The sequence below is a fragment of the Phalacrocorax carbo genome, chromosome Z (assembly GCF_963921805.1).
Source record: "Phalacrocorax carbo chromosome Z, bPhaCar2.1, whole genome shotgun sequence".
Lineage (NCBI taxonomy): Eukaryota > Metazoa > Chordata > Aves > Suliformes > Phalacrocoracidae > Phalacrocorax > Phalacrocorax carbo.
Window position 1 is genome coordinate 44,097,507 of NC_087548.1, and position 24,359 is coordinate 44,121,865.

The 24,359-nt window shown below is 41.3% G+C and overlaps 1 protein-coding gene across 6 annotated transcripts in view; it reads left to right on the top strand.

The window, feature by feature from the left end:
* The window catches only part of NTRK2 (neurotrophic receptor tyrosine kinase 2), a 204,588-nt gene that overhangs the window by 51,974 nt on the left and 128,255 nt on the right, over positions 1-24,359 (top strand). For all 6 annotated transcript variants that reach the window (XM_064438186.1, XM_064438181.1, XM_064438182.1 and 3 more), the window contains exons 10-11: positions 4,137-4,237; positions 5,419-5,518. In XM_064438186.1, coding sequence (XP_064294256.1) covers positions 4,137-4,237; positions 5,419-5,518 — 201 coding nt within the window. The remainder of the gene's footprint in view (positions 1-4,136; positions 4,238-5,418; positions 5,519-24,359) is intronic.

A 24,359-nucleotide genomic window follows, 5' to 3' on the forward strand; every position in this document is an offset into this window, starting at 1 on the left:
CTGATTTAAATGATATTCCATTCCATGTCATTAAACTTTAGCAAATGTTCAAATGAAACATCAGTTTGGTTTTAAGTGCTTAGAAATACTAAAGTATAGCTTCCCCTCCTTCTCTTTCCAAATTCGTTTTTTTTTTGGGGGTGGGAAGGTGGTGATGGTTTGCACGATTTCTCACATGTGTTGTATTATATAAGCTGTATGCTTGAAGATTTTGATTCTGAGCTGTTTATCAAGGTCCTAATGCCTGTGTATGGCTTTAACCATGTGAGTGTTGTGCTTCGATTTACTTGGGTAAGTTTCTGCCAAGCTGTGCACTTTGAGTTGCGTTAGTGGATCACAGCCTGCAAGACCTAGTCCTGATGAAAGCAGCCTTCCTTTTTACTCCTGGCTTTTCTTTCTGCTGTTTGGAACTGCTGCCTTTGATCTTTGTTTCAGTGACTCAGTTCTTGCTTTGAGAAACACTCTGTAGTCCAGAACGTTTCCCTAATTATTCCAAATTCACAAGTCCCGTTAGTGAGGTGAATAAATGAGGCAGACTGGAAAGTCTAGGAACTGATACACTTCTCTGGAGAACCACTGCCTGCATGGCTGACAGTGGGACCCCTGGGATGAGCTCCCTCCAGATACTGAATGGTTTTCATGACTATTTTCCACCTCTTCCCCCACCCCACCCCCCCTACCTCTATCTCTATCTCTATCTCTATACTAACCAGTCTACCCAAAATTTAGATTCTATTGGAAGGAAGAATTAAAGCACACCCCCACCTTGCAGTCTTCCTGTTAAAATGCATTTTTCAGAGCCCCATGCTAATCATATTGCAGATGTGCCCAGTGTAATGGGTAGAGACGTCAGCAGAGGGTTTGATCCTGCTGGGCACTGGGACTAGCTGTGTGTCTGTCGGTGTGTTGTCTATAGGTAGAGTTACTGGGAGCTCCACCTCCTCACAGCCCCGGGCACCAGGCACTGCCCTGAGGAGGAGGCTGGGCCACAGGCCCACAGGTGGGCCTGGCTCACTAGGGCTCATGGCTGGGCTGTGAGGAGACAGAGATGGAGGTGATAGAGGACAAGGGACCCCAGCCTTGGGTACTGCTCTGTGCAGAGCAAAGCCCCTCATAGCTGGGTTTGGTCTGTCCCTTGGGAATTGACCTTCTGTGTCTTGCAGTCCATGTGAGGTGATTTCCAAACATTTTCTGTTAAGCGTTTTGAGCATATGATAGGAAACAGAAGAACTGATGAGGTCACAGCAGGCTGTGTGACATTGTGTTTGCTGGTGGGAGCCCTGGCTGCATGGGGCAGTCTGCCTGCTGCAAGTGCGGACCAGTCACTGGTGCCTCCTGCTCACCTCCTGGGAAAGGCAGAGAGGAAAGGCTGTCCTGGCCCTGTCTGGGAAGTAACTGAGAGACATAAAACAACTCACCTGGGGCTGAGCAGGAAATCAAATGCAAATGCAGCTTCTTTGGCTCCAAGTTCACGTCTTCATGCCACGCTGCTTATTCTAACATGGTTGTCAATATGAGAGGAACAGCATGCTCCATACCACCCACTCCCCCAGAGGACTGTGCAGAGTGATGCCCTGCTGCTGGTGTGATTGTGCTTTTCTCTGCATCCCAGCCGCCATGCGCCTTGTTGGTAAAATGGCTGCAAAATACTGCACAGCCTCAGTTGCAATTCACCGCAGTTGGTGTAGTCACAGGTGGCTGCGTGAGGTATGCGGCACCGGAGAACCTGGGCCCTGAAGCAATACGAGTCCCGTGTAGCGTGTATCAAGAGGCGTGACCCTGTCTGTGTCAGAGTGCTTGATGTCTATGTCAGGATTTCATAGTGAAATGAGCAGGAATTTGTTTAAATCAGAATCACACAGTTTTGACTGGATAGCTGTTGCATATGTTTTCCTTGCCTGGCTCACCCATTTCAAGACTCTTTGAAGATCTGGCACTGCTTCAAATGCAAGCACTTCACAGTTATAGAGCAGGGAATGGCAACGCAACATCAGCATACCAACGTGGCCTACTTTAGCTCTTGCCCATTTTAATATGGAAGTGCATTCAGAGGGCTTACAAACGAGACCTGAAACACCCTGCATAGTCCTCATTAGTCCTTCAGGGTGTCATTTCCAGTGGCTTTGTACAGACGTGAGCATAAACAGAACTACAAATAGCTGCAATTTACAGGTAAAATTAAGAGCAAAAAATTTCCCTCTTGAAAATTGGTATTACAGAGCCAGAGCAGTGAAGGCTCTAAATGTTTGTTTTACATATTGACTGTATAAAGCTACCATAAATACAGGGTTGGTTAAAACTATCTTTGTGAAGATTTTCCCAGCCAATTGTAAAGGAAGCCTGATCTTGTAGGCTGCGATACTTGTTATAAAGCGGGCTCTGCCTGCAAATGAATGAAGCAGAAGTCTTCTCCTTTGCTGTGGCAAAGCATGTAGGCATGGTGGTCTGCAGAGCACCTTGTCTGAGTGCCCAGGCTGCTTGTGCAGGAGCACCACTCAGGCAGGGTTCGTACTGCCTGGAGTAGGGAGTGCTGTTCGTTTGCCTCTCGCTGCTGTTCTAACCTGGCTGCATAGGAACCTATAAGCATAGAGACACAGTGCTGAGTTAGAGAATTCAAATGGTAAAAGATCAGGAAATTAAATTCTGTTTCTCATGAAAGCTCTGTATAGTTAATATGTATTTTGGCTTGAAAGAGTCCTGTCCTTTAGTGTGGATGGTGTAGAGCCAAAATAGACTACGTGAGCTGATTAGACAACCTGACTGTACAGACTGTAGCACTGGTGCCAGAGGTAGCTGTGTAGCTTTGTATACGAAAAAATCTGCAGCCTGATGAGTGTTTTGCAGAAAGCAAATGTGTTTGTGCATGCATGATGTTCAAAACCCCAGTGCATCTTGTTGCTAGCATTGCCAGCTGAGCTCTCCAAAATGGTCTTGGGAACTGAAGAAGATAAACGCTGCAGAGGCGCAGGCCCTCCCTGCCCTTGATCAGCAGCAGCTCTGCAGTAGGAATAGTTCCTGCCTCTGTAGTTAGTGAGAGCTATGCTCTCACTCTCTATGTGCTCTTCTTTTTCATATTCACAGTTAAATTTCATCTGTAGGCTTATGGCACTGATTTTAATTGAAATGTGTAAAGAAATATACAGTTAATTGCATATTTAAATTACAATGCTGGACGTGCATTTTGTAATAGATGCAGTTATTGCCCTTGTTTCTTTCATCTGCATGCATTACAGTCATAACATTGAAATGTTATATATATTTCTAGATGTAACCATAAAATAGATGCATTTTTCATGTTATTTTAATGTGCGATTCTCTAAGTTCATATGTATATTATTTAGTTCTTTTTATCTCATTTGAATAGTTTTGACAGGAAATTGTGGACCATAAATACCTCTGTTTCATTTTTAAATAATTATAAATAATTAAGCCACGTTCATTCTTTTTGATGGTTCTGGATTCACCTCTGCAGACCTGTGAGTGGTATTATTTTGATAAATCAGATTTCTTCATACCATCTCAGGCACTTAATTTTTTTAAGGTTTACCTGTAGGGCAGCTTATGATGCTAGACTGTAACCTCTGTGCACACAGCAGTATCTTCTGTTATTTTTTAAATAAAGAAAAACAGCTATTTCACATTTGATAGTAATAAACTAGCTAAAAACCCATCCGCCAAGTTCTTCTCTGCTAAACAAAAGTCCCCAAGCTAATTTCTAAGACTGTCCTATATTTGGCTGAAACAAGGCTGGAGAAGTTCAGTGTAGAGGGCAGTCTTTCATTTTTAATGGGAAGTCAGAAGCGTATAAAAATAGCTTTATGGATGGAGTTCTTATTTAACTCTAGTTTTTCCAGTAGAGACACACATTATGGTGTAGATCGCTTCTTTTTTCCAGTGTATTAGTCACCACACATTTGTTCGATTATCTGCCACAGGGATCACCACCACCACCACCACTCCCCACCCCCTGTTCAAAATGTTCCAGCTACATTAGCAATTGTGTATTGTTTCCAAAGAGCTCAGAGTCCCAAGAGTTGTTAGTGGCCTTAACGTCTTACAGAGCAGAAATAATGAAGACAACCCTTTCCCCTCTAAGGTTACGAAATTATAAACGCAACCTTTTTTCCTTTCCTAAGAGTATGAAACCACGCCTAATGATCTTGGAGACACCACAAATAACAGTAATCAAATCACTTCTACGGATGTTTCCAACAAAGAGAATGAAGATAGCATCACTGTAAGTATATACATTGTTTCCTGATCTGTAATCTTGGCGGACTTTCTGGCTATACAACTCACAAAATTGCAGAGATTGTAATAGGACCCTGAGCTACCAGAACACCGAAGGAAAAAAAAAGAAAATCCATGCTCCCCCTCTTGTCCTTCCGCCAATTTTTGAAGGAGTGAATCAATTTTCAGTCCAAGCAAAGTGGTTAATTATTTTGTTTCATGCTTTTCCAAACAACTACCTGCAATTCTTTAGCCTAAGACTTCGCTTCTAATTTTAGCCAAAGAGAGCAACTCTTTATTTACAAAATGAAGATATCCAAGCTAATTTGAAGGTTGTTGTTGGAATTCCAGTCCTGGAATCAGCTGCAATGAACTTTCAAATTCTGATTGTATGTCTTTAAAACATGATTTAATGTAGGTTTTTAATCAAATAATTTGCAGTAGTTTTTAGTATAAGTAGCTGAATTGGTGGGCCTCCTCCTTTGCTGCCTTGCCTCTCACACTGTCCTGAACTGAATTGTTGGAAACTGGTAGTGGGTGGCTAGCCTGGTTGATACTGCAGCCTCCCCCCATCAGTGACTCTGTAAAGCAGCAGTCAGTGGAGACCATGTGCGTTCATGAGCCGGAGAGTGGACTGTGAGTTGGGACACTGTGCTAAAAACTGGGAGGATCCCAGGCAGTCTTATCTCATCTGATAACAATCATTGAACAGCTGAGATTGGAAGGGGCCTCTGGAAATCCTCTGGTCCAATCCCCGCTGCTTAAAGCAGGGCCAGAATGATTGCTCAGGGTTGTGTCCGCTCTGGTTTTGATATCTCCAGGGACGAAGACTCCGCAGCCACTCTGGGCAATCTGTACCAGTGTTCAAGCACCCTCACAGTAAAAATTTTTTTCCTGTGTGCTTTTATGTGGAAGGGAAAGGGGTTATGTGCACTCCCTCCCACCTGCCTTGAATGTGTAGGATGTTGAAAAAGTTGTTCTCAGAGGTGTCTGAATCTCTGTTCTCTGCAGGATAGAAGAAACCTCAACAAGTGGCTGTTTTCTGTAATCTTTGATCTGAGTGCAAATGTTTCCCAGTTGAAATGAATCTCTTTACCTAACTGGGTTAATCTGAATGTATGCTAAATGTCTTTGAAGGGAGTTCATGAGAACAAAACAAGCAGATCTGTTTGTGTCCTCTTTTTTTAGGTGTATGTTGTGGTGGGAATTGCAGCACTGGTGTGCACTGGCTTAGTAATAATGCTCATTATTCTGAAGTTTGGAAGGCACTCTAAGTTTGGGATGAAAGGTAAGCAGGGTTGTTTTTACTTTTGTCCATAATTGTTGTGGGTTGTATGAGCTGAACTCCAGGCTTCTGCGCAGAGAACAGTCAAAATAACTAGACTGAATGCCATCACTTTTAGTGCTTTGTTTATTCATCAGGTAAGTCAGGGCAGAGGCAGATGTAGGCAGAGTGTAGAATTTTGGATCAAACTCATCTACTTCTTTTTTTTTTCTTATGAAAAATCCCATTTCTCTCCCTTCTGCTGCAAAGCCCCTGGGACACTTCCTGGAGTAAAATTTTACTTGAGTCAGTGTAGGTAGAAAGAAGGTAAGAAAGTAAATTTATTCTGGTAGAAGTTTGATTGCAACAATTTGACAAGAATCTATGCTGTATGGAAGAGATACTACAGACCATACTACAAATGTCACATTAAGGTGAAAGATTCAAGGGGACACAATGGCAAGGGCAGAAGGTGCATTTGCAGTGGATCCTGTCGTACTGGTGCGTTCTGACAGATGCATTTTCTTGAGCTTCTGTGTGTATCTTTGTAAGTAGCAGCTGGAGAGAGTGGCAAGTGCTTATGTCCCTGTGGAAGGAGGAAATCTTACCCCTTCCATTTATTCATTCATTTATTTTACAGTCAGAGGGAGGTATGTGTAACATGGAGGTACATGCAACAACTCCATCACCATGTTATTTTGCTGATATCGTCAGTCTGTGTCTGGTGATGTGAGGGAAATTGTATTAAAAGAAAAACAGAAAAAGGCTTGCTCTCTTCTTGGGAGGACTAGAAGGTGCTTTGCTGTCTGCTAAAGGAGATGAGCTCTTGTCCTTAAGATATGTAGTTGAGTGTCTGTGGAGAGAGTGGTAAATAATCTTTTGGTAGGCTCCTGTTACCTGCATGTCCTTCCTCTCAGCTGTGCTTATGATGTAGTACCACATAGATGTATATTTTGGTAACCCTTACTTGCTCTTGACAAGTGGTTTTTTTCAGAGATATCTACTGTATGTTTTGTGTTTCTATATTTTGTTTAGAGGAGAGTTCCTGCAACAAATGAGATTTGAGTGGAGCAGAAATGTAGTCCATGCAGATTAGCTTGCTGGGACGGGAACCTTTTCTCTCACCTCCTTCTGATATGACATAGTATCTGCTCTTTGGGGTAGCATTAAAAGAGGGCAGTCATTGTGAGATATCCTGAATAGCAACACAGAACCAGCAGGATACAGCTGAAGAGTTTTGGCCAAAGACTAGAAGAAACTTTCTGTGACTGAACAACAGTTCAGCCTAAATTTTATTTGTGTCTGAAGCTTTCTGAATTGCATTTAGAGAGCTGAAGTAGGTGGAAGCTAAATGAGAGCAACTGTGGAAATGTCTGATGTTAGCTCCTTAAAGCTGACTGCTTGTTAGATTTTTCAAAATTTGCATTACATATTTCAACATGACATTACTGGAGGAACTAGGAAGTAAACTGTACCCTGAGGGAGAGTGCACGGAATTTTATTTTGTGTAGTATCAAGTTACCTTCCAGGAATCTCTTTACATGGTGGTTGTTTTTTAGTAACTTCAGGTACAACTTTTCTCACAAAAGTAATGCTCTTGCATGATCCGTAAGTTTGGCCTCAACAGTTTTTTGTTGCAGAATTGTCCACGTAGATCATATTTTAGTAAGGATACACTTCTGGGGAAATTACTATATGAATTATGAAAAGGCAGCAGCCTAATATATGGTGTTTATTTTATTCTTTAAATTTGACTAGTGATGGTAAGAAAAATCAGTAAAATGAGTTCACATTTCAGGTACACACCTTCAAAAACTAACCACAAGCATGGTATTTGTGGTAATGGTGAAATGTCACTCTGAGCTACAAACAATCTTTGAGTGTTTCATTAGAAAGGAGTGACCTTCATTTGTCCCTGAATTGAACCTCAGACTTCTCCAAAGTTTGCATTCACACCTGAGCTCCACAGTCTGGATCTATCTATAGTCCAAAGTCCCAGAAACACTCTCTCCATTTATCATCATCAGTATTATTGAAATTATCTTAAAGCAATATTTAAACACCTGATATTAGAACACCGTATTGATATGTAACACCCAGACTAATAATAAAATATTACCTGCTATGAAAAGTCTGCAGCATAAGTATGTATTGAGAATTCATAAATGAATATAAACAACCTTGAGTATTTGAGCATGAGGAAAATAAGGCAAAGGTGAAGAGAACTTTTTTCCAGTCAGTATTGATCAGTACACATTTAAAATATGTATCTTGGAAATTCTGAATAAAAGGTTCAAGCCAGGTACCTGTGAACTCCTTGAGTCATTTGCCATTGAATTCAGTGACAGCAAAATTAGTCCCAACTTAGCATACAGACATCATGTTATAATTCATGGTTTAATAAATAGTCTTAGTAGGGAAGTAAGAAGTAATAAAATATCCAGGTTGCCATTGAATATATTTATAAAACAAGATATAAAAATCTTCTTTTCAAATCTTCTCCAAAATATTAATGAATATTTTGCATTCATAAGAAGGAACTTCCTGCATTACATCAGGCAGAAATGCATAAAAGGCTGTGCTTCGTTTTTCTGCTATCTTGTGAGAACATGACGCACTCACCTCAGACACCCTGTCATTAAACATCTCCCTACCCTGCTTCAGAAACCAGTTTGGAAAAAACAAAACAGTCACTCAATAAGTGGAGCAAGTCAGACTGGCACTCAGTGGTATTTTTCATGTAACCATGTACTAAGAGGGAAAAAATGTTCCACTGGAAATCAGGAAAAGAAATATGTAAATGTGCAGTCATCACTGTGTGCCCAGTAGGAAACGCCTTTATGTAAGGGGTGAAATTTTCACCCAATCTGGGTTCACAACAGGCATCTGCAGTTCCTTGAAGCCATTGTTTTATGCCTCATATTTTTAAATGACAGTTCAGTTCATCCCATCTTTTGCATGGGCATCCTCTGCCTGTTTCTTAGACTGTGTCCTTGCAGAGTCCTTCTGCAATTAAAGATATTGAGCATGGTTGGAGTGTGGGACTGACAGTGATAGTGCCCCCGGAAAGACATGTGGAGCAGGTGGTTGTGGCTGAGCTTTGCTGCATGAGAGCTGCCCATACCTGGAAACACTACACATGCTGAAGAGCCACAGAGACTACCACAGAGCTCACATGCCCCGTTGTCTTCTTTCCTTTACTGTAATGAACAGAAAGGAGTCCAGTTTATGTGATAAAGAGCACCAAGTCCTCTTGTGCTTCCAGTAGATTGGCAGTACTGATCAATCTCTTATCAAGATCTCTTGAAGAGCTGTATCAAAATAACTTACCCTTTATTTTGACTTCTCTTTTCATTTTATGCATCTAAGGTGAGGGGAGAACTTGGGCTATGTTACCTTTCTAAATTGTAGTAATAGAGTGGTTTTGCAGGTAATGAAGACAAGTAAAGCACACATTCACTGCCAGTAACAAAATGAAAACATTTTGTTTGTGATGTTCTGGATTCTGGTTGAAGCTGGGTTGCACCATACAGGCAATTATGTTAATTCTTGCCTTGCTTCTTTTCACTCTGTCTTTTAGAGCTAGGGAAAATAGGTTCTGATGATTAACTTCTGGAGCAGTATTAGCACAGAGCTGGTCGGTGATCTGTGCTAGAAGAGACTTAAAATAGGGTTAGTAAAAAAAAGAAAAGCCTGTTATTTCTACTCTGTGGATAAGCTCTCATGTTGTGCTAGACTTCCAGACTTCCATTGCAAAATTCATCAGAGTAACTGGTGAAACATAATTCTCTCTATTCCTCTGCTTGAGTACATTTTAAGCACCTCCTTATACAGGGTCTGTTGATAACAGCTTTGTGTGAAAAGCTGCTTTTGGTTGCTTGAATCTGGAGGTGAGGTTTTTACACCCTTGCAAGATGCTGCAGTATAAATGGTGAAAGCTTCAGTTAATTTCTTAAATGTATTCATTAAGATTTGTGGGTTGCTCTTACAAAACACCTTGGCTTGCTTGCTTGCTGGAGGATGTGAAAGTGCTTATGGTGGGAATTCACTGAAGGCTGCCAAGACAGCTTTTATCATTTTCTATGTATTTCTGACTCCATCTAACCAGCTTATGAAACTGAAAAATAAACAGGGAACGGGAGTAGAGAGGGCAGGGGCAGGTCTGTGAACTCCCTGAGAGGATTTGTGGAAGAAGAATTCTAGTTGTGCTTTATTCTACCTCCTGTGTTGAAAAATAAATATAAATAAAGAATTAGTTGCAATATAACCAACCTGATACACAGTGCAAAAGTCAATACAGCAGCATGCCACTAAGCATGAATGGAAATATGGAGGAAAGTGATGGAAGATGAATCAGTGGATAAATTTTGAAGTAGCATAATTCAGTTAAAAGGATGAAAGCATGTTTGCTGATTTGAACTGTAGTAAATTTTAGGACAGGGTATCCCTACTCGAGCAACAAGACAATATCCTCAATGCTTCTTGCTTGCTAGGAAAGCTGGAAGTGGATGGTTATGGACAAGACTATTATCACCGCTTCTTTCCTGTAGAGATAAACAGAGTTTCTGTAGGTTTTACCAAAACGAGAAAGGAGAGGGAACCCATTCCTCCCCAAAGAAGCCCCTTCTGTCTTTTAAGAAGCTAACAAATAGAGTCTGACAGAAGTAGAGGGAAATATATTTGTGCTTGATCCCTTTGGGATGAGAGGGGTTTTTTTGAATGTTTGTGTGAAGTTTTTGTCACTGTTTTGAGCTGAGTGCAGTAGTGCAAAAGTAAGGGAACAAACTGAGCCTGAAGTTCCCCTGATACTTAGGCAGCGCCAGCTACCTTCTCATGTCTGTGAGCTTGGGTGTCACACTTTGAAAGGTGCTGCTTCTTCAAGTGCCCTCTGAACTGCCTACTATGTCTAAACATAAGTCCTGACTATGAATGCTTCACCTCTTTTGCAGACTTTCAAGTCTGTGCAGTTCAGCATACAGAAATTTGTCTTTCTCTGATCAGGTATTGAGATCATGTGGGTTGATTTAAGAAAGAAAATAGTGTGCCTTTTAGAATGAACACCCCAAAATACAACCTTTCCTTCAAGCCCTTGCTAGCTGCTTGTCATCGTTTTTAAGTGTAAGTTTAAAATTTGGACTATTAGTCAGGATGCTGTGCTCTTTCACCAAGCTGATTAAAAGTTATGAACACACCCATGGATTTTGCCTGCCAAAGTCAAAACAGGGTATTTTCTCCTACTTCTTGATAGCTTTTTCACTCAAGTGACTTCTGTAACTTCTGTGCTGAGCCGTGAACATCCTTGAAAACTTTTTAATTAAAAACATTGGTTATTCTAACAGGAGCACATTCATAGTTGTGAAATATTTTTTCTTTTGTGTGTCATTCACTATATTGTTTTTGCTTGTAAACTCTTGTACATTTTAAGCTTCGGTCGAAAAGACAGTACAGGAGAGGGCAGCTTAGAACTTGTCTTCAGTTCCAGCATATTTCTCAGTTGTCCCGCAGTATTTTACTTTGGGTAAGAAACACTGTACAACTGCATTATAAAAGCCTCCTTACAAAGCAATATAGTCATTCTGACTCAATGCATTCATGATGACTTAAAGTCATAGCCTTCATTTACCCAAGTAATCATATTTACATGACTTTAAATACAGTGCTGGCCAGGTAAGAGTGCGATGTGTTACCGTGACCATTTATTGAGTCTTTCTTATATTCTTTTGGATGCAACTTTAGGACCTGCCAGAGAAATCTTTTCTGTCTTATTTGTATGTAAGCATATAGCAAATGCTCCTTGTATTCTCTACTTTAATACATTTGACTTGACTCCACGTTGTTGTGGAAGAAGGGGTGCTTGCAAAGGACTTCAGAACAAACCCTGCTTCGTTCACATTGGTGATAGAAAAATTCAGCTTTTGGAGGGCTTAAATTGATTCTAAATGAGTGGTTTGAAGTACTGATACGGGAAAAGAGAGAGCTGTTGTTTGTTGTTACCTCATGTGTTATCCCATGTCTTGCTTAAGCAATTGGGCTGCTTATAGACTAGGAGAAGAATGAAATGCAGTTAGAAGAGCTTTTGCTCCTTGTAATTCTAAACTAAGTAAAACCTGCAGTTTGACAAATATGATCTAATGTTCAAATTGATCTGCAATAAGCTTGCAGTGAGGGCTTCCTGGAAAATTTTGCCATGTTTGCCAGATAATTAAGAAGATTAGTTAGTAGCTTGGGAACGAGCTTACTGCTTGACCTTCATCAAGTCACTGAAATCCTGAACTTTTAAAGTTTTCATTTGTACCTATAGAAGTTATTTTGTGCCGTGTTGTACCTACCCAAATGCCGATTCTGTGGGCGTCAATCCTTTAATGTCTTTAGAACATTTCATTATTTAGTCAATGAGCAGAATATAAAAGAGGGATTAATTCATGTGAGTCAGTGTCGTAAGATAAGATGTAGAAAAAAAATGAATGTGCTCAAATCCACAGTATTTTTAGTGAGTAGACATGTAAAGGCAATGATGATATTGCTCATCTGAACCACATACAAGAAGCTATTTTTTGCTGTTTGACATTGGCATTCCAGTCCCTGCAGTCAAGGGCAGATCATACACATTGTCTGTCTTAGGTGCATCACTTGTGTAATGGGGGCAGTAATATTTACTTATCACATGAATATTTGGAAGGTAGAGTTGTTAATGCTTCTAAGTACCTTACTCTGAAGAAGCAAATTGTGATAAGTACCTCAAAAGATGAGAGTCCTTACTAACTGATCCATGAAAGTAATTTTGTTTAAAGGATTTCACAAAAATCTTAAAATACTTAAGTCACCATTCTCTTGTGTTCCAATAAAGAAAAGGGGTGTCTCTTAAAGCATTATTTTGGGGCTGTGGCACCCTATCAGAACAAACTGTTAGGCATTTCTAGCTTTCCACTGTTACTGTTTGTATAAAATTTGGTCTCTAGGTCTCAGCTTTCTGTTTGTCTGCTACTAGTTTTCCAGAGCCTGAGCCTGAAGTGCAAGATACAAGAGAGAAACGTAGCTCTGGTTCTATAGTAGGAACAAGCCAGCAGACAACGTGCCCTGTATATAAGAAAGGACTTAGGGAGACATCTCAAATCTGAAGCTGGGGAATTTTTAATGATGAGAAGATGCATTTGACTATGATCTCCTTTGGTTGCAAAATTCAAACTCATTGTAACGATTGAGGCAAAAAAGGAGCAACTAACTTGCTGAGAGCTTTTAATGATACAGACTACTACACTGATGGATATTATTAACACAGGAAAATTATCTGAGGCTTCATGTCTGTTACTAGTGAAATAATATGAGGAAAGCAAGTGTAAAAAAGTACCTGTTGTATTCCACTCCCCCTCCCCCAAAAAGAGATATGCAAGCAGTTGATGGGATAAAGAAGTGTACATGTATGTGGTGTGCATGAAGTGAGATGAACTGGAGAACTAGGAAGATGCTTAGAGACGAAATGGAAAGAGGCTGGAGAGAAATGAGGCTAATAATGGATGCACTGGGAATGAGGAGGGCTGAAAATCATAGGTACCAGGGCTTTACCTTGATATGGGCCGAGGCTTACAGGAATAACACAGCTCCTAGATCATAGTAGTAGTGGAAGAGTTAGTTTTAAAGGTGTAAACTGCAGAGATCAAACCCTGTGTTTGGTCTACCTCTACATTTGCTTCACAAGTCCTTATTTTACAGAGCCCAGAGTTTTAGTTTCTTATGTGCAAAGCTTGAACACTTACCTGCTTTTATACAAACTTTTGCCCATACGCAGGTCATGCTGTCCTGGGAATGCGTTAGTTTATGAGGGCCAATTGTGGTTTAGCCCATGGAGAATTTTAGTGAAAAATGAGACTGGACGTAGGAGGAAATACAAGGATGACCAGAATGAGAGGTGGGAGAGGAGGTGGGTCATAATAATTAAATCTTTGCATGTAATCAGACTGAGATCAGGCACAAAGATAGGTTGGAAGAAGTATTCATATGTGGGGAGTGAATGGGAACAAAGACAAGGAGCAAAGGATAGCAAAGCCAACCTATGTTATTTATTTATTTATTTTTATGTGGCCCCAGTTCTCCAATGCTTTAAGCACTATTTACTACAGAGCACATATGTGCTTGGTTTTGATCAACATTTGAGGAAAAGTTGAGGCTAAAAGATGCTAGAAAACTGAGGCTAAAAACCAAGCAGCTCTTAAACAGCATAGGTGGGAACATCAATAGTAGATAAATAGAAGGTATTCCTGCTAGAAATGAAGAACTGTATGATCTCCAGCTAGGAGAGAGGCTAATATGGAAGGGGCTGCCAGCAGAAGTGCTGTTAGAGTTTGCCGGTGGAGGTTGGTCCAGCTTGTACTGACTGGCCACAGAACAACTGAGGCTGGCAGGCACTCTGAGAGTGTCTAGTCCAACCCCCTGTTCAAAGCAAGGCGAGCTACTGCAGGTTGCTCAGGGCTTTGGCCAGCTAGGATTGAATACCTTCAAGGATTGAACACCTCCAGTGTTCAATCAACCCTACAGTACAATTTTTTTTCCTTATGTTTAAATTAAATATCCTCTGTTTCAGTTTGTGCCCATTGCTGCTTGTCCCGTCACTGGACATGATGACTCATGCTTCAGAGGAACAAAAAGGGGGTACATAAAGGTGGCATGTGGACAAGACACTTTCTGAGCTGTTCTGTGTTGCCTTTGAATACTGGCTTAATTGTGAAGACAGGGAAATACTGAAAGGTTACAGTAGACCACATGCTATTTACAGTACAGCAACATCTTTTTCAGGCAAATTATCTGGCTCAGGTATGTGAATCTCAGCTGAACAACACCAATGGGGATTATGAGCATGTGTTGCTTAGAGCTTTGCTCCACTCCTTTTACAGTCCCTGTCGGATTTTATGTAAGTTTCCTTCCATATGCGTACTTCAGCTTTTAAAGATTGATGTAGGGTTCCTCCTCTGATTGAGTTGCATTGATTCCTGTTAATGACTCTGAAGTTTGAACTTTTTTTTTGCCTTTTTTTCTTTCTTCCTGAACTTGGGACAAACCCTGTGCTTGTCCTGAATAGTAGATAATTACAACTACTGTGCCTCATAAAGTTCTGGTTTTGAATGCCTCGCCATGTAAGCTACTTATCAGTTCTGCTAGCAGATGCAAGATCTTAGTACAGTTGGAGTGCTGGTTTTTGTTTTGTTCCTCTAAAAGGATTCAGTATTGAATTTTGCACAACAGGGGAAGATTCACCATGGGCTCAGAGTCTGGCTGGCACAGAGCACTGCTGTAACTCTCCTCACAGCTGTTGTCGTTCTGCTTTCTGCAATGGAGCCATGTCTTTTAAAGTAGCACAGACGGAATCACAAAAAATGAAGACTTGTTTAAGTATCTTCCAGGCACATGTATGTGTCTAAAAAAGCCCAACAAACCAAAACTGCTCAGAGATTGAATATTATTTTTAAAGTGTTCTAATCCTGTGCCTCAGAACTTTCCCCAAATCAGGCAAACTGCTTGTTCTTTCTTGCCTGATTTTGCAAAAACACACAGGAGTAGCCTTTAATCAACAGCTTCCTTTAATGCATCTGAAGATGCCTTTGTTTTGTTTGTACAGTCTCATGACATTGCACTCTTTGGATCTGAATATTTGGAAAAAGCATCAAGAACAGATTTTCTTGCCAGGTTCATGGGGTTTCTTCTTTCAGAATGAACAAGAAGTGCTGTAAAGCCATTGTTGTAGCAATGCTGTTGCTGCTTAGGAAGAAATGAGGAAGCACAGGAGTTCACAGGAATGAAGAAAAATTAAGACAAAAGGTAGCCAAGCTGCTTTAGTTTCTAGTCAAGGGAACACTTTAGGTTTTGTTCCAGTTCTGGGCAAAAGTTCAAATAAGATTGTTTTATTTGAATGAATGGGTCCTTTTTAGGTCTCTCTTTCACACACACACACCCCAGTGCATGTTTATCATCTCTTAGGGTATCTCAACCCAGTTGCAGCTTTGTATATTGGCTGTTGACACAGCCCCACCAGTGCAGCCCATTAATTCCCCAAGGTGTTTTCTTTATGGGTAGCTGAACACACCTTTTCCAAGTGACTCATAGCTGTTCTCAGTTGTTCTCTTCCTGGCGATACTGTACCTCCCCAGTGCTTCCTCACTGGTGCGATGAAAGTATGCCTCCGCCTCACACTGGCCGCTGTTTTAGCCTTTCACATTTATTTACTTAAAACATTAAGGCTATATTCAGTCCTCAGCCTGGGGGATAATCCAGTGTAAGGATCAGAATAATATATTATAAATAATCCCTTTTTTCCCCATAAAAGAGTGATGAGGTGAAATGGGAATGATATTCTCTGTTTCCAAGTAGCTTTTTTGTGCTGCCCTCAAAGCCCATTTTCTCCTAACATCTGTTCTGTATCCTACATAAAAATCAGAATTGTCTTTTTAAACAAGTCTTTCAATCTCTCTTTTTTGTTTTCTGCCCTGTTTTGTCCCATTTAACACTGTTCGTGCTGCCATTCCAGAAACCAGGAAGAATTGATGGCACTTGCAGTGTGGAAATGAGAAACCAGATCTGGCAAATTGAGATCAGTCTTATTTCTTTGAGAATTTTTAAAGAAAAATTAAGGTGGAGTTGGGAATCTTTCTGTTTTGTTCTGTTTGATTTTTTGGAGCTTCTTAAATAAAGTGGTGGAGTGGGAGTAATGTAACAGGGTCCTTTATAATGAAGTAAAATGGACAAACTATTTAGTATCTATTATTTGTTATAGGTCAGTTTTATTCTCAGTGCTAAAGGATCATGCCACTGTTTCTTCAACTGCCTGGTTTATCTGAATGCCCTGGAGCACAAAGTGGAGTAATGCAAACATACAAGAAGTATTTCTAAAAAGTCCTTCGTGTGTCCCCGACAGATGACAAAGTATTTGTCATGAAGCTTTGCTTCTTCCTGGCAGTTTGGCCAGCCAATCTTACTGTGGTCCTCCTCCCTCTACCAGTCTCTTTCCTTCCCACCCACTCTGTGCATTGATGGTATGATAATACAGAGCTGGCATGTCTGAGAACTCAGACCTTTTCTTTCAGATCTGTTTTGGATTTTAAATGCATCATCCTCATGGAGTAACAGGAGGGAATAAGATAGCCTACAGTTGTGGCACTTCACCGCAGCAGGGCACAATCTCTGCACTGCCACAACTCCCCCGCAGAGAGTACACAGAACCATCCACAGCTGGAGGAGTTCCTTTGTAACCCTTGTGAGAAGTGCCTGTGTTCATGGATTTTCCTCCACATGAGACAGGGCCAGCCCCAACAGGGAGATGTGCCCTATATGGCCTTGTAAAGTAGGAGAAATTTTACGTTTGATTCTGGTCAGAAGACGATGTAACTAATTCAAACTTGGAGAGTAACACTCCTTAAAAATCAGTGAATTGAGTTACAATACCCTTTCCTTCACCTGGGATCACTCAGGCACAGGAGCTGGTAGCCACAGCTGAAACATGTGTTACCAAGGGCTTCCAAGAAAGGTTTGTGGCCTAATCTCTCTGTGTTTGTTCCCTTCCAAAAAGTTGCATTTCTGTGATTTGTAGGATCAGGCAACAACAGAAATGTACCTCAACGGAAATGTACCTCACAGAAATATTCCTTTTTCCACAATATTGTCTGAACCAGAATTTCCTGACATCCCTTAATTTTTTTTTTGGAGAGGGCCATTGTAGTGTTCCATTCCACGACCTCTAGAGCCACACTGTTACCTGTCCTTTTCCTATGGCGCGTGGGTATACGTACTAAGAGCAACCCATGTTTTAGGGCTTCAGCTGGCTCTGATGCAGTTGCTCCTTTGCTGAATGACTCTCACACCCTAGCTGCTTGAGGGTCAAATTAAAACCAGTGAAATTCTGTGTTTGTGGCTACCGCCAGCTAAATGTTTCTGCCCATTGCTATCCGCATGGAGGTTTCCCACGAGCTCTCGCAGCCCTCAGTCATTCTGAAGAGCAGTAGGTAGCCTCTTCTGCTAAATTTCTCTTTTTCTGTGCTTGTAAGTGCCGGCTTGGACAGCTAGGCAGGTATTGTAACTGCTTCTCATGGTGTCTAAAGCTTGTGCATTGCAGCTGCTCTTGCAGTGGCCTCTCCCTGCATGCTCCAGGCAAACATTAATGTAGGCTATTCTGCTGCCATCAGAAGAAATCATGCTACCTGCCGGTGGCACAGTAAACCCCACGTGCCCAGTAGGTGCAGGTTGTGAACCAGGTGAATGGCACACAGCCTGTTTCCCTACCCAGAGGCTGTGAGTTTGAGCGATACAGCTATTAAGCACGAAGGCATCACCTCTGGCACGTGAAACCTTTGGGCTGCAAAGGTATTCTGGAGAAGTGTGACTATGTGCTTGCTCTGTGCTTAAATGATCCCTCAGGCAGATACTTTTGGCCCCTGTCTGAGGCGGGGCAATAGATGTTCATTTGGTTAGACTGACATGGCTGTTCTTGTGTTCTATGCCTGCTTCACACAGGAAGGCTGGCAAGGGAGAGAAAGTTTCCATCTCTCTGTCTCTTAAGCACCCTGTTGCTTTGGTAAAGAAGAGTCTAAAATAAGTACACATGGCTTTGTTTTAGCATAGTAAAAGTTTGGAATTTGTTATAGTTGATTTAGGGTGCAATTCACCAATTCACAATCTGGCATGAGTGCAGAGGAACCAGAGGAAACATTCTTCCTTTTGCTCCTTGGCAAAGCAGCCTATACCTGAGTCTTGCGCGTGGTGTGTCCTACAGGTCATGCAGCATGAACAGGAGGAGCATGATAGCAAACCAACAGAGAAACTGAGGAGTGTTTCTGCTTTTAGGTTGCTGGACCATACTGTTCTGGGGCCATACAGAGACTTGGATAATTTGAACCCCAGCTTTTTCTTTTGGTGCATTTGGACAGTTCCTGAGCTTAGGTCAGAGTCTGTGTGTTCCTGCAGGGTCTGGAAGTGTCTGTCCAGTTGCATGGTTCATGCCCAAATGTGCCAAATTTTAATTGTGAGGAGATTATATTCCTGGGAGAAGGATGAGACTGTCTTATTCTGCCTTCCTGTACCTTCTTTCTATGGCAGTAACCCAGCACAGTGCTGGTGTTGCCTGTGGCAGCTCTGGGCTGACAGTCATACCCTCATGGTGCCAAAGGGATAGGAATTCCTTCCATGTGTTTGCAGTCTTTATGCAATTGGCTGTGACCTATCTGTGTATTTCGAAAGATGGTGATGGCACAATAGACATTCACTATTATATCACAATGACATCACCTAGCATTTAAGTGCTTAGGTGCTGCAGTGATGGTAACGTTCACAAACTCTGACTTGCCCCCAGAAGTCAGGACAACATTTTTGCTAAGTACAAGCTGTGCTTCTGCGAACAGGCACTTTGATTGCGTGAAGTATAAAGTGGAGCACAGTTTGCGCTGACCACTACCTGTACAAAAATGATGTTCATGTGCGATGTTGTGTGCACCAGCTGCTTGGAACAGTGATCTCTTTGCCAGTGAGCTCCCATACTTTGTGCACGCTAAATTAATTCCTGTCATTTGTTACTCACCTTTTAACTACAAGGCACAGAGCATCTAAGAGCTTCCCCATGCATCTTCCAGCTGTCCTAACTTCCAAGTTTACTTACATTTTAATTAGATACCTCAGAGTATAGCTAGTTAGATACCCTGTCTTTTTCTAACTCGATTCAATTGCAGCTGACTTCTGATAACCTTTCTCCTCTCTGACAATTCTGAAAATGGGTTCAGGGCAGTGAGCAATATAGAAATGCTTTAACTGAAATGTTTTCTTTCAGTTGAACAACTTCATCGCCAGTTTTTGGTTTTTTTGTTGTTTTGCTTCAGTGTGTGGAGCAAAAGCAAAGAAGAACCTCAGCTACAGCATTCAGTGTTCATTACTGTTAAGTAGTCAAAGAACTGTCTTGTTAATGTTTAAAACTGAAGTAGTGTCCTTGCTAAGTGGGGGGATTTTGGCAAGGGGAGGATGAAGTGGGCTGTATAGAATGGATGACTGGTATCTAAACATGTTGGTATGCTGATGCATCCTTCAAAAAAAAAAAAAGGTCAGTGAGCCTGACTTTTTTTTACACAATGGCTCCTTTATACTACGCTGCCAGTAAATGCATGTAGATGGGAATTGGACTCATTTAGATTGATGGGGGTTAGCATTTCTTTGGGGAGAGAACTGCAGCAGGCAGAGGTCCTGCGGTTGGCTGTGTCAGCTTCTATGTGCATCGAGAAAAGTGTCTTTATAATAACATGGGAAACTAAATCCTCCCAGAGAATAGGTGGAACTTAATATTGGCCTTTAGCTCCTCAATTAACCTTGGCACCGTAACACACTGGGATCTGGATGAGGGAGGCATCGTACAGTGGTTCTTAGATAGTTTCTTAAATACGGGATGGAATGTCAGTGTTTTGCTAGAGTACTGCTTCCAGCCAGCATTGCAGGGCTTAAAAAACGGTAACAGAAAAGAGCCCCAGCTAATAAGGTCTCTCCTGAACCTGCTCTGGACAAGACATGGACCAGCACCAATTCCCCTAGGTGAGTCTTAGCCACAAAAAGGTTCTGGAAGATGGAGTTTAAGGAACTGAAATATCAGAGGGTGCCCTTAGCTGCACTTCAGATGTACCTGGCTGCATTGGCTGGTGTGTGTGTGGAAAGCAGAAAAGGTACAACAAAAACCACTTTGCTGATGCCAGTAAGAAAACTACATGTGTCTAGTGGTAGGTATGAACACCGTTTGTAGCCTGAACTGATGAATCCTTTTCACACAGACTGAGGGGATCATGTACATTCCGATTCATGTTCCTGTATGCATACATATTCCTGGTTTGGTGTATAGCCTGTCAGCTACAGGCAGAAAAGAATCTTCCTAAACGTGACTCGAAATAGTTTTCTGCTTTGTGTAGCAGAACTTTATGGTGTTTGAATATTTTTATTTGTCCAGTATAGTCATAGTTTTGTCACTTAAACACCAAATATGTCATTTTTTGAAATACTGAATGGCTTCACTCCTTATGATTCACCTTTTGAAATATGATTGTATCTCTGACATGTTTCTGTTGTTTAATTTTACTAAAGGGGCTGCTAGTCTTATAGAATAGGTCTAAAATATTAAAGATGGAAAAATAAGAAAAGTTAATTTTGCATGATTCCTGCAGCCAGACTGAACAGATTTGGTTTTCCTTTTCCGCAGAATAATGTTTTGTAGTTCTTTGTGTAGGTTTTCATCTGTCTTCAGCAGTAGTGCAGGTGGTTGGAGATTAGTTGTACCTGCATCCCCTTGACACCTACTTTGTGAAGAAAATTACATTTTCTTTTCTTCTTTCTGAGACTGACCGTAAGGAATTCAGGCATCATTTTGTAAAGAAGGGTAGTGTGTGGCAGTTTGGATTGAACAAACAGCTCTAAACCATGAGTCATGTAAAACTTGTAGCACAGAAGGTGAATGATGTATTACATAAGGGTAGTAGGAACTACAGTTGTGGGTCAGGTCTGCGATGAATAAGGTCTTGGATGCAGACCAGGGAGATAGTAGCTGGAGGGCTGGCAGTCCAGGAATAAGATGAGGTGAACCTCTTGCAGTTCATTCAGTGAGCTCAGTGAGAAATAAAGGTAATAGTTTAAAAGGCAGATGGGATTACTTTTTTTTAAAAAAAAAGGCAAGATCAAAGTCTGCTTTTGTTGTGGGAGAAGGTTGGGCTAAGTGAGAAGTGACAGGGAAGAGCTAGGGAGGTGAAAAAAGAGGTAAGGGAAACTAGGAGGGGAGATCTTTGGATCCAAGTGAGAAGGCTAGAAAAGGTAAGCAGGTAGGGAATTTCTTAAACTGTGATGGGAAAAAAGGAAAGGGTTGTAGTATAGTTAAAGAAAACATTGTCATATAACTAGGGGAAAACAAGGCAAAGAAGGCAAAAATAACACCCTTTTCCAGTTTTGTACCGGAAGGATGGATTATATTCTGAGTAGAAAGAGAAGAGTGGGAGGGGATTAAGATAGGAGCCCCAAGCTGTGGAGAAGTTGCTGGGTCTGAAGTTCCAATATTTAATTATGATGAAGAAGGTGGGACTGACTTCTGTCAGTTGGAAGGAAGGCAGAAACAGGGGTAGTGTGATTGCTTGTTCATCTGGGAGGGCAGGGGAGGTCCCAACCTAGCTTTCAAAGGGTGGCTCCTGATGTCATGGAGAGGAGCAAAAAAATCAGTGGGAAAGTGAATGAAGAAAGGAATTAATTGGTAACCCTATCCAATGAAAACAAGTGAAAAGACAGCGAGGGGGGAGGATTGAGAGCTTGGAGAGTATCACCTCTGACAAACTCTGATGAAGTCAGAGAAAGGCCAGATGACATGTCCCGGAACAACAGTGTAAGAGTTTGTTCTAGGTCAGGCCTGTGTTTGGAATGCATCCTTTACAGGTATCTTGCAGAGGTTGCCAGACCTAGTCCAGTCACCATAACTGGGGCCAGGAGCTGCTCCGAGATCTGTAACAGAAGAGCGAAAACTCGAGAAGCTGGCTTTTCTCTCCTCTGTAACTCTTGCCAGCCTAAAGTCAAGCTCTTGCGGTCAGTGGAACCATATGGTTCTGAGGCTGGTGTGTTCGTGTGGAATTTGACAACAGAAGACATGTGTGATTCAGAATAGTTATCATGGGACTGGAGGAAGAAATCTGTGCTTCTGTTGCAGGAGGTGTCCTGCTCCTTAGCTAGTGACAGTGTCCTGCCGTCACCTGTCTTGGTGCCCCTCACTGAGTCCACATAGTCATGAATGCCTGCACACCTTTTTAAGAACACAAAACAAAAAAGAAAAAATATTTAAATTTCAACTTGGGATGAACCAAGGCCAGACGAGTGACACTGAAAATCAGACAGCCAGGGCCAAGAAATGTGCCTTTTGTGCCGCAGCCACTACAGAATCAAAAAGGGTAGGAAGATGAGAAAGCTTATTTTGCAAAGCTCTGTACAGTGGCACTCAGTCTGGCCCCTAGCCGGGACACCTCTGTTGGCAAAGGTTTACTTAATCTGACCTCTGCTGTTCACATGCGGTCACAAGACTGGATGTGAACACATCAAAGAATACAGTAACAAATGCAAGCAGCAGCCAGACTTTCTCTGGATATTTCATGGAATATAGTGAATTTCAGTGTGTGCAATATGTACAAGTAAAATCATGAATGCAGAATAAATTAGACCTCTCCCAATTACCAGAAGTAATTGTGTACATAGAAGCATCTGATTAGAACTGTGGATCAGCTCTGTTAAATCAGAAGTATGGCTGGTTGTGTCATGGTGATGGGTGCTGCAGGGTTCAGCCAGCAAACCTCTTTTCCCTAGCCTGGCTGCCGTGTCCTATTGCTTTTCCAGCACTGCCAACACCACTGATGGAAAGAGGAGCTACCAGTCAGTGCAGAATGAACACTGTGATAGATTCCACAGATATCACATTTGTAGCATGCATGGAAGAGGAGAATTTTGCCCGTGGCCTGTAAATGACAGACTTATGCATATGACTGCATGCAGCTCATTTCTGAAAAATCATTACAGCTTCCCTCTGATGTTAGGTGCCTCTAGTAGTCACAGCCAAGATTGTAAACTTTTTTTACGAAGGAATGTTCACTGCATTTTATTCCTCCTTGATTTTGTATAAAGTCTAAGGAAGATCTATGGGACTGAACACAGCTATGTACCAAAAGTGGGAAGGTTTGAAACTCTTAGAAAGGTAAAGAGAACAAGATATTTAATAATTCGTTTGGAATATTCTTTTTCTGTTTTTATCAGAAAGAATTAATTCATAGGTCATATAGGCCCTTGGATGTGGCGTTTAGATGTTGTCCAACTCATGGCACTGAAACACCTCATTGTTCATTCATTACCTGTATCTTATGGAACAGACAATGTTAGAGTGAAAATGTAAACTGAACAATAGCATTATGAATTATTCTTCTCTTCCTGTATAGCACCATGTAATTCCTGATGTAAAGCTGTCCATCACCAGATTCTTGCTAAACTTACTGTGTGGTCATACTGCAGTTTTGGACTAACACTGAAGGTGCATGGGTTTCTGGCTTCCTTATAGCATAGATTTCTATGTTGTCCTTTATGTGTAATCCTGTCACTGTAATCCACAGCTCATCTCTTTCTCTCTTACTTGAGTGAGTGTCCTTATTATTGCCTAACTTGCTTGTTCCTTACATATGATCTTTTAATCTTTTTTGGATGTTTTTTCACTAGCTTACAAAAGTGTAAATTTCCCTGGTGAGCAGAACTGTTCTATTTCAGAGTCTATGGCAAAAGCGAATGGCTCCTTTTGAGTGTGATTTTGCAGTATAGAATTTTTAATCACCTATACTCTTTGTGTACGACAATGGTTAACATTTTATTTTAAGACATTAATTCAGTAATCATTAAGTATAGAAGCAGCACTGTTACTGTAGTGGTTTTTTATATCCTATTGCTATAGAAGGTACCTGAATTTTATTCCGGTACTTGTAATTCTTGCCTTTGTCAATGTTACCATGCTGTCCTTGAAAAAGAGGGTATTTCTAAAGACGATTTCTAATCTCTGGACAGTGGAAATATTGGTAATTAAATAGGCAATCAAAGGGAAACTAATCACATGGATATTTTTAAAATAGCCAACTTCCTGCATATGTGAACTCACTGTCTTTGACATCACTGAGCCCTCCTTTGTGCCGGTACAGCCTATAGACTTTTGCCAATGCAGCGCTGTGTGGCAGTGGGGACAGCAGCTGTTGCATTTATTTCTTCCTGTAGTGGATGGTAAACAGAAAAATCTTTTTGTATTTGCACCTTGTTGGTACACATTTCTTTGCTGAGCAGCATCTCTCTGAGAAGAGATGTCTAC